The sequence below is a fragment of the Nomascus leucogenys genome, chromosome 5, assembly GCF_006542625.1.
Source record: "Nomascus leucogenys isolate Asia chromosome 5, Asia_NLE_v1, whole genome shotgun sequence".
Classification (NCBI taxonomy): domain Eukaryota; kingdom Metazoa; phylum Chordata; class Mammalia; order Primates; family Hylobatidae; genus Nomascus; species Nomascus leucogenys.
The window spans coordinates 55,507,147-55,522,453 of record NC_044385.1 but is presented as its reverse complement, the minus strand read 5'-3'; the positions used below and the strand labels follow the sequence as shown (position 1 = coordinate 55,522,453).

General features: G+C 43.9%; 1 protein-coding gene across 2 annotated transcripts in view; it reads right to left on the bottom strand.

The window, feature by feature from the left end:
• Positions 1-15,307, bottom strand: part of DSTYK (dual serine/threonine and tyrosine protein kinase) — a 69,167-nt gene that overhangs the window by 17,787 nt on the left and 36,073 nt on the right. For both annotated transcript variants that reach the window (XM_030813129.1, XM_030813130.1), the window contains exons 3-8: positions 9,149-9,818; positions 3,728-3,960; positions 2,944-3,027; positions 2,057-2,233; positions 1,301-1,430; positions 164-320 (exon numbers count right to left, since the gene is read on the bottom strand). In XM_030813129.1, coding sequence (XP_030668989.1) covers positions 164-320; positions 1,301-1,430; positions 2,057-2,233; positions 2,944-3,027; positions 3,728-3,960; positions 9,149-9,818 — 1,451 coding nt within the window. The remainder of the gene's footprint in view (positions 1-163; positions 321-1,300; positions 1,431-2,056; positions 2,234-2,943; positions 3,028-3,727; positions 3,961-9,148; positions 9,819-15,307) is intronic.

Genomic DNA, 15,307 nt, shown 5'->3' with positions numbered 1-15,307 from the left:
AGCAAGCAAAGACAGCAAAGGCCTGAAAGGGAGCACATGTCTGTTAGACACAGAAACCTAAATATAGAGAGGCCATGCTGTAGCTCTTCGTACAAAATCTAAACCAGGCTTCTAGATTCTTCTCTGGATCTTTCTCATAGAGATGAATGAGACCAGGACCCACCTCATATAGTGAAATTCCAAAGCCAGATCATTCCAGTGCTTCTCATCTGGAGGGACAACTGATTTGAGGGCACAAGGGAAGTGTCCTCCCCAGTTGTCACACAGGTATACCACACCATACTGGCCCCGGCCCAGTTCCTGTCCCAGTTTAGGTTTACCTATAAGGTACAGAGACAGAGATAAGGCAGGAGGGATGGGAACTTGGTGGGCAACCTCTGTAAGATTCTTTTTTTTTCTTTTTTTTTTTTTGAGACAGAGTCTTGTTCTGTCACCCAGGCAGGAGTGCAGTGGCATGATCTCTGCTCACTGCAACCTCTGCCTCCTGGGTTCAAGCGATTATTCTGCCTCAGGCTCCCAAGTAGTTGGGATTACAGGCATGCGCCACCATGCACGGCTAATTTTTACAGTTTTAGTAGAGACGGGGTTTTGCCATGTTGCCCAGGGTGGTCGCGAACTCCTGGGCTCAAGTGATCCACCCACCACGGCCTCCCAAAGTACTGGGATTACAGGCGTAAGCCACCATGCCAGCCCTGTAACATTCTTCATTGTGAACCAGGTCAGGAAGCTGTAATCATGCCCAGGGATAAAATTCTAGTGTCATTCTAACCCAATAGAAAGTAATCTAACTGGTTTAATGCAAATAAACTGTGGTTATGTGGTATTTTTTTTTTTTTTTTTGGAGACAGAGTCTTGCTCTGTCACCCAGGCTGCAGTGCAGTGGTATGATCTTGGCTCACTGCAACCTCCACCTCTGGGTTCGAGTGAATCTTCTGCCTCAGCCTCCCGAGGAGCTGGGGTTACAGACAAGTGCCACCACGCCCAGCTAATTTTTTTAGTAGAGATGGGGTCTTGCCATATTGCCCAGGCTGGTCTTGAACTTCTGAGCTCAGGCAATCCACCCACCTCCGCCTCCCAAAGTGCTAAGATTACAGGTGTGAGCCACCACACCTGGCCTGGTCATGTTATTTGAACTATATAAATAGCAGGAAGAGACTTTAGGAATTCAAAAACATCAGTAAGCGTTTAGGCAGCTTTGCGAAGAAGCAGCTTTAGACACTAGGATTCTCTGAGGCTGGACATAAGAATGTCAGGTATCCTGAACCATCCTCCAGTTTATTTAGAAGAAAACCAGACTCACGATGAAGCAAGACATCCTGTAAAGAACGGCTTTCCAGAGAAAGGCGGGCCAGGCGGGGGGCATGATCTTTCCGAACCCTCAGCCATAGATCTTCAGTTTTCTCTAACCGGCCTGAGTGGCCAGCTTCTAGCTGGGAGACAAACAGAAAAAGTACATATGACTTAAGTCCCATGCTTCAGCTTCCTCACCTGTTATACAGGGATAACAATATCTACTTCATATAGATAATTGTGAGAATTAAACAAGATACATGTAACATGTTTAGCACAGAGACTGGCACAGAGTAGACGCTCAATAAATAGTAACTCTTCCTCCTGGATGCATACTCACATCTATCCACTCTCTGCCTGGACACACCCACTCCCCGCCAGTGGACAATCAGATGTCAAACAATTATGAAATAATATAGAAGTTGAAAAGTCATGACCTTCTGTCATTTGTTCCTAAAATACTATATAAACATATAAAATTCCTACTCTTATTTTCTTTCCTCACTCAGTGAAATGGGGAGAAATTAACTGAGCTCACTCCATTCTCCCGAGAGTTAGGAAAATATCCACATGAAAAATTTATTGAAAAAACTTCCTATAACAGGCTAGAAAGAAAATATACTGATGATTTTAATGTGTGTGTGTGTGTGTGTGTGTGTGTGTGTGTGTGTGTGTGTGTGTATGAGGAGCAGAGAGCAAAATATTCCCATCTGGATGAGGCTCTTCTCTGCTTGATCCAGCTGTATCTCCTTTCCTACATACCAACCTGCCGCAAGGAGGCTGCAAAAGCCTCATGGGAACTATTGAGCCGAGTCCGGAATTGGCTGCAAATGCTCTTGGCCAATTTGGAGGCGCTGAGGCTCTCAATGGCTTCCTGGGCCACCTTCCTCTTCCATTCCAGAGTGATGGCAGGTGGGCTCACCCATGTGATGCGCTGGATGATCTACCAGGATGAAGACAGCAAGATCACCGAGGAATGAGAGACAAGAACCACTACAAAGATCCAGTGTCCTTCCTTTTCTGGGTTATCCGTTCATTAAGAGCAGGCTCAAAAGATGGGAGCCATACGAAGTCCAAAGTTCCTTTCCAATTCTATCTACCTCAAAATCAGGTCCTAGCCCAGAGAAAAGCATCAAAGAACACCAGGCCTAGTCTACATGCTCACAAACCCTCAATATATTACATTCAGTGCCAGGGAGTGCCTGATAATCTTTCTGAAGACAGTAAATAACTCTACATAACAGCCAGATCAAATTCCAGAACAGAAACCACATTCACAGCCTCCGGCAACAACAAAGCCTAGTTCTGAGAAAAGATTTAGGCTGGGAAAAAGAAATATGAAGAAGCTAGTGTGGTAGAGTCTTATGGCTCCATGAAATATCATTTATCTTTTTTTTCTATTTTTCCATTGGCCACAAAGAGCACCCAACATAAAAATCATTTAAACCCAAAACTTCTGAGAGTTCAAGGGAACAACGTTAATAATTATTTGAGAATAGGCATAAACCAGAATTCTCCCAGGCAGGCAAACCAGAACAAATGGTCACCCTGCCTTAACAGAAGATCCTAGATATCTGTTTCCTACTGGGGTCACTAGGATTCATTTGAGCCAACTAGGGGCTTAGAAATCTTTCTCTAAGTAATAATCCCTACCTGCTTGATTTGCTCCCACAGCATCCTTGTAACTGACGACCCTGAGTGAAACGTGACTTCAACATGATAGGCAGCATTTAAGATCTGAAAGAGACAATGCCAAAGAAAACATGCCCTCAGTAGTGTGGCTATTTCAAAAATGCAATAAATGATACTTATTTCAAGAACACAGTCCAGACTCAGGGTTTCCAAACTTACCCCTCAATATATTTACAGAGTCAACTTAAGTTGATTATTTATTTTGTGACTATCTAGCCCCTTCTACCTCATCTTTACATTCATCAACTTTTTTTTTTTTTTAGACAGAGTTTCGCTCTTGTCCCCCAGGCTGGAGTGCAATGGCGTGATCTTGGCTCACCGAAACCTCCGCCTCCCAGGTTCAAGCGATTCTCCTGCCTCAGCCTCCCATGTAGCTGGGATTACAGGTATGCGCCACCACGCCCAGCTAATTTGTATTTTTAGTAGAGATGGGGTTTCTCCATGTTGGTCAGGCTGGTCTCGAACTCCCAACCTCAGGTGATCCGCCCACCTCAGCCTCCCAAAGTGCTGGGATTACAGGCGTGAGCCACTGTGGCTGGCCTATATTTATCAACTTAAATGCAGTTTTCCAGCTCACCAACATCTCCCACAGGCAGTGGTCATGTGACAGGAAAACAAAATAAAATTCAAACAAGATTCGCAAGAAGCTGAAAGGGAAATTCTTGCCTAATTTGAAGCGTGGACTTGTGCAGATTTTTCATGTGTTATCTATGACACGATGTCTTAAAAATCATTCTTTGTCTACCTGTTTGAGATAATTACTGGTGATGTGAACTGAGACATCCTGAGACTTCTCCAGGCTCTGCAGACATCGTTCCAGGGTTCCGACGAAGCTCTCCCTCAGGTAATCCACTGAGCTGATCAGCTTATTAGCCACTGCCTGATTAAGTCGGGAGATGATGAGTTCCTGGATCTGTCGGATGCAGCATTTGATCTCTCTGGTGCCCACTGGTTCTCCATTCTCAGGGACAATGACGTCTATGGAGGCAGAGAAACAAGCTAATTAGTTGTGAGGAAGAAGGGGCAGACACACTAAATAAAGTCATCTCCCAAATCAGAACCATGGAACTACCGTGATGATGATGGCTGCAAAAAGACATGATTCGTTGATGATGTCTAACTCTCACAATGATCAGGGGTCACGTAACCCTCAACTACTAAAGGCAGCTAAGATCCTGAGAAGAAGCAATTAAGTCCAGGTACAGTGACTCACACCTGTAATTCCAGCACTTTGGGAGGCTGAGGCAGGAGGATTGCTTGAGCCCAAGAGTTCAAGATGAGCTTGGGTAACATAGTGAGACCTCATTTCTACAAAAAGTAAAAAGATGAGGCAGGCAGGAGGATGGCTTGAACCTAGGACGTAGAGGCTACAATGAGCTGTGATTGTGCCACTGCACTCCTGCCTGGGTGATGGGAGTGAGAACCTGTCTCAAAAAAAAAAAAAAAGAAGAAGCAATAAGTCTAGAATGAGACTGTTGATTTTGTTAGCTTTTTTTTTTTTTTTGAGACGGAGTCTCGCTCTGTCACCCAGGCTGGAGTGGAGTGGCACGATCTCGGCTCACTGTAAGCTCCACCTCCCAGGTTCAAGCCATTCTCCTGCCTCAGCCTCCCGAGTAGCTGCGACTACAGGCACCCACCACCACGCCCGGCTAATTTTTTGTATTTTTAGTAGAGATGGGGTTTCACCATGTTGGCCAGGATGGTCTCGATCTCCTGACCTCGTGATCTGCCCACCTCGGCCTCCCAAAGTGCTGGGATTACAGGTGTGAGCCACCATGCCTGGCAATTTTGTTAGCTTTTATGTCACATTTATAGGAGGGCAGGAACAACATTTATGAAGTGCAAACTATTTGAAAGGCACTAAAATAAGGATTTCACACATGTAATCTAATTTCATCTTCACAATAACTTTGTTAGATGGGTATTATAGATCAGGAAACAGCCTCAAAGAGAGAACAAAGTAGACATGGGAAGGGGATAGTACAGTTAGGAAGTAACACAGCCAGCATTTGAACCCAGTGCTCATTATTCCAAATCCTATGTTCTTTGCAAAATTTCACACTCCCTGGCATATTAATGAGAAAAACCCAGGAATTTTATTCTATGTTTCGTTTTGTTTTTTTTTGAGACTGAGTTTAGCTTTATCACCCAGGCTGGAGTGCAGTGGCACAATCTCGGCTCACTGCAACCTCTGCCTTCAGGGTTCAAGTGATCTTGTGCCTCAGCCTCCCAAGTACCTGGGATTACAGGTGCCCACCACCACGCCAGACTAATTTTTGTATTTTTAGTAGAGATGGGGTTTCACCATGTTGGCCAGGCTGGTCTTGAACTCCTGACCTCAGTTGATCTGCTCACCTTGGCCTCCCAAAGTGCTGAGATTACAGGCATGAGCCACTGTGCCCGGCCAGGAATTTTATTCTAATCAATTACTAGATAAATAAAAAGTAAAACTCAATTGTCCCCACCATGCTACACTATCTCTTAGGATTAGAACATCTATTAATATTGTAAATCAGAGGACAGAAGAACTTGAGAGAAGTCAAACTACTTGCAAAAAGATGTGCTCCTAAAAAGGCACTCTCTTGTCTACTGGTGGAAACTTAAATGGGCGCCACTTCTTCAGAGGAAATTTGGCAATATCTATTAAAATGTTCAACCAACCAAGAAAAATCTACATACCCTTTGATCTAACTATTTTGCTTCTAGGAATTCTTTTTCTTGAGATATACCCTTACAAGTCCCAAGGTGTATATGTACAATGATGATTAATGCAGTATAGTTTGCATTAGTGAAAGAGAAAATAAAAAATAAACAAATAAGCCTGGCCAACATGGTGAAACCCTGTCTCTACTAAAAATACAAAAATTAGCCGGGTGTGGTGGTGCACACCTTTAGACCCAGCTACTAGGGAGGCTGAGGTGGGAGGATTCCTTGAACCCAGGAGGCAGAGGTTGCAGTGAGACTAGACCAGGCCTCTGCACTCCAGCCTGGGCAACAGAACAAGATCCTGTCTCAAAAAATAAATAAATAAATAAAAATAAATAAAAAACAAAAACAGCTTAAATGTCCACCAATGAGAGAATAGTCCGATAAATTCAGGCATATCCATTAGAAGAAGACAAATTTGTATGAATATTTATGGAATGCCCTCTAAGATACATATTAAATGAAAAAGACAAGTGCAGAAGAACATACGGAGAAGAACTGGGTGGCTGGGGGATGGTGTCTTTATAACTCTGAGTTAAGTACTATACATACAGGTTTTATCTTAAAAATAAATTTTATAAAGTGTGAATATCATGATACCTAGCACATATGCATTGTCTTTATTTTAAAACAAACAGTAATAGTAACCTGGCTCTACGCTGGGCACGATGGCTCATACCTGTAATCCTAGCACTTTGTGGGGGCTGAAGCAGGAGGATCGCTACAGGCCTGGGCAACATAGCAAGACCTCGTCTTTACACACACACACGCACACACGCACAAAAAAAAATCTGGCTCCATAGAATATGTGCTAGCTTGCTTCTAAATCTTCTTATTGTTTCAAGGATACTCAGCACTTAGAACAAGGTAAGAACAATCGAATACTTTACTGTCTGCCCAACCTAGCTGTCCTGACCTCCATTCTGTGTAATATGATGCCGGCAGTGATGCTCTGGTGTCTTTAATCAAATATTGAGAAGACTTCCTAAGATTTCCACTGCAAGTAACACTTCTCAACAACTCCTCTTGGCAGTGGAGAATTCACCAAAGAGGTATCTCTGTTCATCTTTAGAATGACTATAAGAAATCAGGCAACCTATGCTTGCTAAAGTCAACCATACTTCCTTTGTATTTGTAAGTGTAACTTAAACTAGATACCATCATTCACACACCCATTGATTCTCCAAAGATGTACTGTATACAAGAGTCTGTGTTATTTGCTGCAAGGAATATGATGATGAATAAGACCCAGATCTTACCCTCCTTCAACTCTAGGATTTTAGGAAGTAGTCAGCAGTACATAAATAACTATAATAAATGATAGAAAGTGAAATATGCCAGAAATAAGTTACAGATGGAATGCTATGGGATTTCAAATGACTGCAATTGTTATTAGCTAAGAAAATTAAAGCAGGGCTAGGTGTGGTGGCTCATGCCTATAATCCCAGCACTTTTTAGGAGGCCGAGGTGGGAGGATTGCTTGAGGCCAGGAGTTCAAGACCAGCTTGGCCAACATGGTGAAACCCTTGTCTCTAAAAAAAATACAAAAAGTTAGCTGGTGTGGTGGCTAGCATGTGCCTGTAGTCCCAGGTCTGCAGGGGGCTGAGGCAGGAGGATTGCTTGAGCCCAGGAGATTGGGGCTGCAGTGAGCCATGACTGCACTACTGCACTCCAGTCTAGATGGCAGAGCAAGAACCTGTCCCAAAAATAAAAAAAGAAGGAGAAAATTAAAGACTTCATGAAAAATGGCATTTGGGAGACAGGCCCTGATGGGTAGGTAGGATTTGGAAGTTCACAGACAAATCAAAGACATTCCAGGTTTAAGGCAGGGTTTTAGCAAAGAAAAAGTAAAGGGAGCGTATGGAGGACAGAAAGAAGTTAAGACCAACTGACATAGAAAATACAGGAAAGTGCATAGTGAGGAAATAAGACTGGAAAAGTTGGTAAGGGCTAGGCTTTGGAAGGTCTTTAATACTAGGTGTAGGAGTTAAACTTAGTCTGTAGAAATAGGGAGCCAGTAAAGGTGAACTGGAGAAAGAAGTCAGGGAGATCAGTTAGATAACAATAGTTCAGTTAGACTTAAGGAGACAGAATAGAAAAGCACAGGTAGGTATCGAATATGTAAGAAGATTAATCAAGGCCAGGTGTGGTGGCTCACACCACCCAGCACTTCGGGAGGCTGAGGCAGGTAGATTACGAGGTCAAGACCATCCTGGCCAACATGATGAAACCCCGTCTCTACTAAAATACAAAAAAAATTTAGCCAGGCATGGTGGCGCATGCCTGTAATCCCAGTTACTCAGGAGGCTGAGGCAGAGGAATTGCTTGAACCCGGGTGGTGGAGGTTGCAGTGAGCCGAGATCACGCCACTGCACTCCAGCCTGGGTGACAGAGTGAGACTCCATCTCAAAAAAAAATTAATCAGTACTTGGCAACTGATTAGCCAAGGGAAGACAATTCAAGACCACGCTGAGGTTTTGAAGGTGGGTACCAGGAAGAAGGTGGCATCAGTAACTGGAAACAGATTAAGAAGCAGTAAAGGACGGAAATTAAGAATATGGGCTCAGGAATCAGACTGTCTGGATTCAAATCCTGCCTCTAATATTTACTAGCTGTGTGACCTTGGGCAAATTACTTAATCTTTCTAAGCCTTAGTCCCTCATCTAGAAAAAGGAAATAAGCAGAATCTACCTAGGGAGATTATTTTTTAAAAATACTGATGCTGGGTCCCATGTCAGAAATCCTGAGTAAGTCTGCAGTCATCTTTAGTGGTCTTGAGCATCTGTATTTCCAGAAAGCCTCCCAAGGAATTAGGATACTCACAACTGAGACTCTAAAGGGTAACGTGCAAACCATGTCATTTTAATCTTGCATAGAGGTTTATACCGAAGTCAGTATACAAAATCAGCAGCATCTCAGACAACCAAAGACCTGACCAATCACTTTCACCCAATTTTGTTAGTAGCCATTTGTGAAGAATAGGACTGTCAAAAGGCTAAAAACACAACTTTGGTAAATCCTCCTGATTTGGGCTTCAGAAGCAGCCTGAAAGGAAATAAGACCATGAGACAAAAAGAACCAATAAAGACGCATGATCCATTCTGCAGGAGCAAAGGTTAAAGCACAATTTAGTAACATTCTCCAAGCAGCTCTTCTCCAGCTCCATTAGGGGTTGAGGGGGTATAGGCAGAAAGTGGAGATTAGGGAGCTATTAGGATGAATTTACCAAAAGTTGAGCTCATGTTCTTGGGAAGGAATGAGGGTGGAATCTTCCACGATGATCTTTGAGAGCAAGAGAGGCCACCTTGGCTAAATAGTGGGCTCCTGCTGATAACAGTGGGGTGGATGAAGTTACCCTGAGATTCCTTTAACCTTAAGAATTAACGTTCTCAATTTCCAGCTAGAAAATGGTTAGAGACTCCTCCCGTGCCAGCACCTCAACAAGATCTCTGGGACCTACCTTTAAACTCCATGTTAGTAGCATCATCCAGAAGTTCCTCCTTCATGGTATTAAGTGTCTCAACAATCATATCCTTCATTTCCTCCTGCTTTCGGTTGGCAATATTCATCAATGATTCATACAACTCATTCTCCTTTTTTCGAGTATATTCCAGACGTTTGGGAGTGATCTGCAGGTCCCGCTGCATGTCAAATGCCTGGTTAATAAAGATGTCAAGGCAGTGGCAGTGCACCAGGTTCAGGGCCTTGGCTGCATCCACCAGGCGAGTCTGTAACACCTGGTGAGAAAATGTGCTCAAGTGTCTTAGCTTTTCACTCTGTTCCACCAACATGCTCTGAGCTTTAGTATCCTGGCCAGGAGCCCCACAGTTCCAGTGACCGCTGCTCAGATAGCCCAGGTCAATTAGCTGGCGATAAAGCGGTGATCTTTCGCTCTCCATTCTCCTGGTTGAGGAGTCTATTATCTCTGAGCCCAGTTTCGGCACTTTGAAAAAGAATACAGGAAAGGAGAAATATTTTCGGATTTCCTGAAGCTCTTGCTCATCCCTCTCAGAGAGTTCATCTTTGTGGAGTGCATAGGTTATCACAGGCAAGAAATCATTCACCAAGTCACCCAGAACATCCACTGTGGGCCGGAGGCCTTGGCATGGTGCTACCACAACATCCACTTCCTGGAAGGGGAAGGCAGTCATATATCAGTGCCTCAGGGTCAGAACCAATCCTTGTCTCCCCAAAGTCCCACACTGAGACCAAAATCCTGATCTACAATGGAACAATTGGACTTCAGTACCCCAGCCATTGATCCACCTCCTTCCTCAGTTACCAATACTCCCTGGTGCAGCCTATGAAGGCAGGCACTCATCTAGAGAGAGTGAAAAAACAAAGAAGTAGAAAGGATGGCAACCCCTTTAGCCATCAGATTAAAAAAAATTTGATCTCTGCCTTCCTTTATTGCTTAGACATACCCACTGATTCCCTTTGATGAAGAATTAAGACAAATAATGGAAGAAAAAGGAATTGTAATGGAAATTATCAGACTGGGAGTGAGTCGACCTGGGGCACTCCTCCCCTTCTTGCTCTCCTCTGACACCTCCATCTCTGCCATTCTGACCTGGCTAACTCCTAAGCATCCTTTAAGTTTTGATGTATATGTTATGACATATCCTTATAGAGCCTTTCCTATCACACAGTCCCAACCAAGCACACTTTACTTCCCTTTTCTTAAGGTTCAACATATTTATAATCCACTTCTTTAAAACCCTTCTTTCCCCCATGGGTCTGTAAACTCTTTGAGGGCAGGGACTGGTCTATTTTGCTTACTATTGTAGCTCCAGTGCCTAGCATGTGGTAAGTCCTAAATACTGTTGAATTAATCAGTTAAGCAGGAAACGAAAAGCCAGGTTCACCAAACATTATTATGGTCCTATTCTGAGTCTGTAGGTATCCCAAAGTCTTAGCCACCTAAGTCTAAGTAATACCTTTAGGAATACGATCACTTGGTATGGCAGAGACCAAGGTTTGCCTATCCAATATCTAGTCTCCATGTGATAAGGGAAGGCAATGTCCTTTACAGATAGGGGTATCCAATAAGTGGGTGGGGTTTCCAGGAAAGCCCTTTAGGGTACAGGGGGTGGATTCTACCAGGAAATATGTCCTTTGGCCTTGTACTTCTTCCTGCTTGGAGCACAGATGTGACAGCTAGAACAGCAGTGATCACTCAGCAGCCCTAAGGCAAACCTGAGGGTGGAAGCCAGCACTAAAGATGATGACACCAAAAGAAAGAGGGAGCGTAGGTCTCTAGTGATCACAGAACTGCCACACCAGCTCTCAGTTACCTAGCTTCAGACTTCATGTAAGGAAGAAAAAAAAAACCCCAAAAACTCTATCTTTAAGTTCCTGAGTTTTGGGTTTTTTTGTTTGTTTGTTTGTTTGTTTGATGATCTGTTACTCACAATTGAACCTAATCCTAACTGAAATACTCAATTTGCTAAAGTGAGTTTCGAGAATGATCTTTAGGCTGGGCGCAGTGGCTCACGCCTGTAATCCCAGCCCTTGGGAGTCCAAGGCAGGAGGATCGCTTGAGGTCAGAAGTTTGAGATCAGCCTGGCCAACATGGCAAAACCCCATCTGTACTAAAAATACAAAAATTAGCCGGGTGTGGTGGTGGGCGCCTCTAGCCCCAGCTACTCCAGAGACTGAGGCAGGAGAACGGCTTGAACCCGGGAGGCGGAGGTTGCAGTGAGCTGAGATCACCCCACTGCACTCCAGCTTGGGCGACAAAGCAAGACACCGTCTCAATTAAAAATAAAAAAGATCTTTGAGGTTTAGAAACAAACCTTCCACAGGTCCTTTGCCTAGTCTGCACTTTCCACTTTGTGTTCTACTTCTTTCCTGTGAAGGTTCCAAACATACAACAGCATATGTCCATCTACTGCATTTCCATCCATTGCATAGGTTGTTCCTCTGTGTCTCTGACATTGTCTACTTTGCCTGGCATTCCAGGTGTAAAAGGTTAACTAGGGACTCACACATATTAATATATTACCATTGTAGGTATACAGACTCCTGATGTCTTCAAGGGTCTGCAAACATAGAATCAATCTTCCACAGAATTCTAGCATATTTTAGAGTTATAAAAGAACTCAACACAAATATGCTCCAGTTTGTGTCCTTAACAGTTATGAGATGTTGAATATTTACTTTGTCTGAAGCCTAAAAGATACACAATTTTGTTTCTTTCAGATGCTTATGCTGTTTTTATTTCTTACCCTATTTGAGCAGCAGGTTTATTGACTGATTGATTGAGATGCAGTCTCACTCTGTCACCCATGCTGGAGTGCAATGGCATGATCTCGGCTCACTGCAACCTCTGCCTCCTGGGTTCAAGTGAATTCTCCTGCCTCAGCCTCCCGAGTAGCTGGGATTACAGGCACGCACCACCACGACCGGCTAATTTTTGTATTTTTAGTAGAGATGGGGTTTCACCATGTTGGCCAGGCTGGTCTTGAACTGCTGACCTCAACTGATCCACCTGCCTCAGACTCCCAAAGTGCTGGGATTACAGGTGTGAGCCACCACACCCAGCATGAGCAGTAGGTATTTTTGATAAAAGTTTTTCTGTTTGTTTGTGTGTTTTTTTTGAGACAAGGTCTTGTGTTGTTGCCCAGCCTGGAGTGCAGTGGTGCAATTAAGGTTCACTGCAGTCTCAACCTCCCAGGCTCAAGTGATCCTCCCACCTCAGCCTCCCGAGTAGCTGATACTACAGGTGTGAGCCACTACACCCAGCTAATTTTCATTCTTTTTTGGTTTTTTTTTTTGGTAGGGATGGGGTTTTGCCATGTTGCCCAGGTTGGTCTTGAACTCCTGAGCTCAAGCGATCTGCGCCTCGACCTCCCAAAGTGCTGAGATTACAGGCGTGAACCACTGTGCCCAGCCTTGTTTGAGTTTTTAAAATCTTTTTTATTCCCAACAAAGCACAAATATCTCACTTTCTTTTCTCACAAAGAACTATGCTATATTCTCAGGTAGGTCACATAACTTTAATTTGCCTGGCCACTTTGAACTCCCTAACGCTCAAAGTGCTTTTAGCATCTCACCATTTGTCATTTTAGCAAACACTACATAAGTCAATCTACTCTTTATCCAACCCCAAGCCAAGAAGAAATTTGCTGTTTCATCTGTGTCTCAAGTTGCATGGAATGTTTTCTGGTTGGAAGACTAGTCTGATGCTCATCTTGCTATTCAAAACAAACCCCCTTTCACTACCCTGAGTCACACATGCTACAGTATGAATCATTTCAGTCAGGCATATTCAAAAAGTTGGTAAGTAACAAATTTTAAGGTTTAAAATAGAACATACAACTGCATAAATGACAACATTATAATCACATATAACAATGAGATAAAGACTGAAAAGAATTCCAAGAAAGGAAAACAGTTACATTAGGCTGGGTGTGGTGGCTCACACTTGTAATCCCAGCACTTTGGGAGGCTGGGGTGGGCAGATCGTTTGAGGTCAGGAGTTCAAGACCAGCCTGGCCAACATGGAGAGACCCCGTCTCTACTGAAAATACAATTAGCTGGACATGGTGGTGCACACCTATAATTCCAGCTACTCAGGAGGCTGAGGCAGGAGAATTGCATGAATCCAGGAGACGGAGGCTGCAGTGAACTGAGATCACACCATGCACTCCAGAATGAGACTGTCTCAAAAAAAAAAAAAAAAAAAAAGAAAAGAGAACAGTTACATGAAAGTAAAGAATTATAGGTGGAAATATTTTTTATATTACAAAGCTGCCCTAAATACATATTTTTAAAAGACATAAATCAACCAATCAAACTTATGAAAGGAAAGCCTAAATATTCAAAACCAAAGTATTGTTTCGAAATTTCAGGAAAAATTTTGTTTGTTTTTTCTGATGGATTGTCTTAAAATTCTAGAATAAATTTTCAGGTTTTCCTCAAAGGACCATTTTGTGTGCACAACAGAAACATCAGCCAAAGCTGCCAAGTCCATTTGTAAGACCAATGTGGTTGGTTTTTTGTTTTGTTTTGTTTTGCTTTTTTTGGGGATGGAGTTTCGCTTTTGTCACCCAGGCTGGAGTGCAGTGGTGCGATCTTGGCTCACTGCAACCTCTGCCTCTTGGTTTCAAGTGATTCTCCTGCCTCAGCTTCCTGAGTAGCTGGGATTACAGGCATGTGCCACCACGCCCAACTAATTTTTGTATTTTTTGGTAGAGATGGGTTTTGCCACGTTAGCCAGGCTGGTCTTGAACTCCTAACCTCAGGTGATCTGCCTGCCCCGGCCTCCCAAAGTGCTGGGATTATAGGCGTGAGCCACCATGCCTGGCCCAATACTGTTTTTAAGAGACCAGTTGACTTTATTTGCTCATAGGTGTAAATTCATTATTAAAGAAATGGATTTTGGAAGCCAGGCGCAGTGGCTCGTGCCTGTAATCCCAGCACTCTGGGAGGCTGAGGTGGGCAGATTGCTTGAGGCCGGAGTTCGGGACCAGCCTGGCCAACATGGCCAAAACCAGTCTCTACTAAAAATACAAAAATTAGGCTGGGCACAGTGGCTCATGCCTGTAATCCCAACACTTTAGGAGGCTGAGGCAGGTGGATCACGATGTCAGGAGTTCAAGATCAGCCTGGCCAATATGGTGAAACCCGTCTCTACTAAAAATACAAAAATTAGCCGGGCGTGGTGGCACAAGCCTGTAGTCCCAGCTACTCAAGAGGCTGAGGCAGAAGAATCACTTGAACCCAGGAGGAGGAGGTTGCAGTGAACCGAGATCATGCCATTGTACTCCAGACTGGGTGACAGAGTGAGACCCTGTCTTAAAAAAAAAAAAATTAGCTGGGCATGGTGGCATATGCCTGTAGTTTCAGCTACTTGGGAGGCTGAGGAATGAGAATCACTTGAACCTGGGAGGTGGAGGTTGCAGTGAGCTGAATCACACCACTGCACTCTAGCCTAGGCAACAGAGTGAGACACTGTCTAAAAAAAAAAAGAAAAAAAAAAGGGATTTCAGGCTTTATTTTTTATTTTTTATTTATTTATTTTTTTTTTTGAGACAGAGTTTCACTCTTGTTGCCCAGGCTGGAGTGCAATGGCACAATCTTGGCTCACTGCAACCTCCGCCTCCCAGGTTCAAGCGATTCTCCTGCCTCAGCCTCTCAAGTAGCTGGGATTACAGGCATGCGCCACCACGCGGGGCTAATTTTGTTTTTTTAGTAGAGACGGGGTTTCTCCATGTTGGTCAGGCTGGTCTCAAACTCCCAACCTCAGGTGATCCGCTCGCCTTGGTCTCCCAAAGTGCTGGGATTACAGGCACCAGCCACCGTGCCCGGCCATGGATTTTGGGCTTTCTAATGGTAGAGTATGGCCTGATATATTGGCACCCACAAAGAAGCTGCCCATTCCTTTTTTTTTTTTTTTGAGATGGAGTCTCGCTCTGTTGCCCAGGCTAGAGTGCAGTGGTGCGATCTTGGCTCACTGCAAGCTCCGCCTACCAGGTTCACGCCATTCTCCTGCCTCAGCCTCCCATGTTGCTGGGACTACAGGCACACACCCGGCAATTTTTTTGTATTTTTAGTAGAGTCAGGGTTTCACCGTGTTATCCAGGATGGTCTCGATCTCCTGACCTCGTGATCCGCC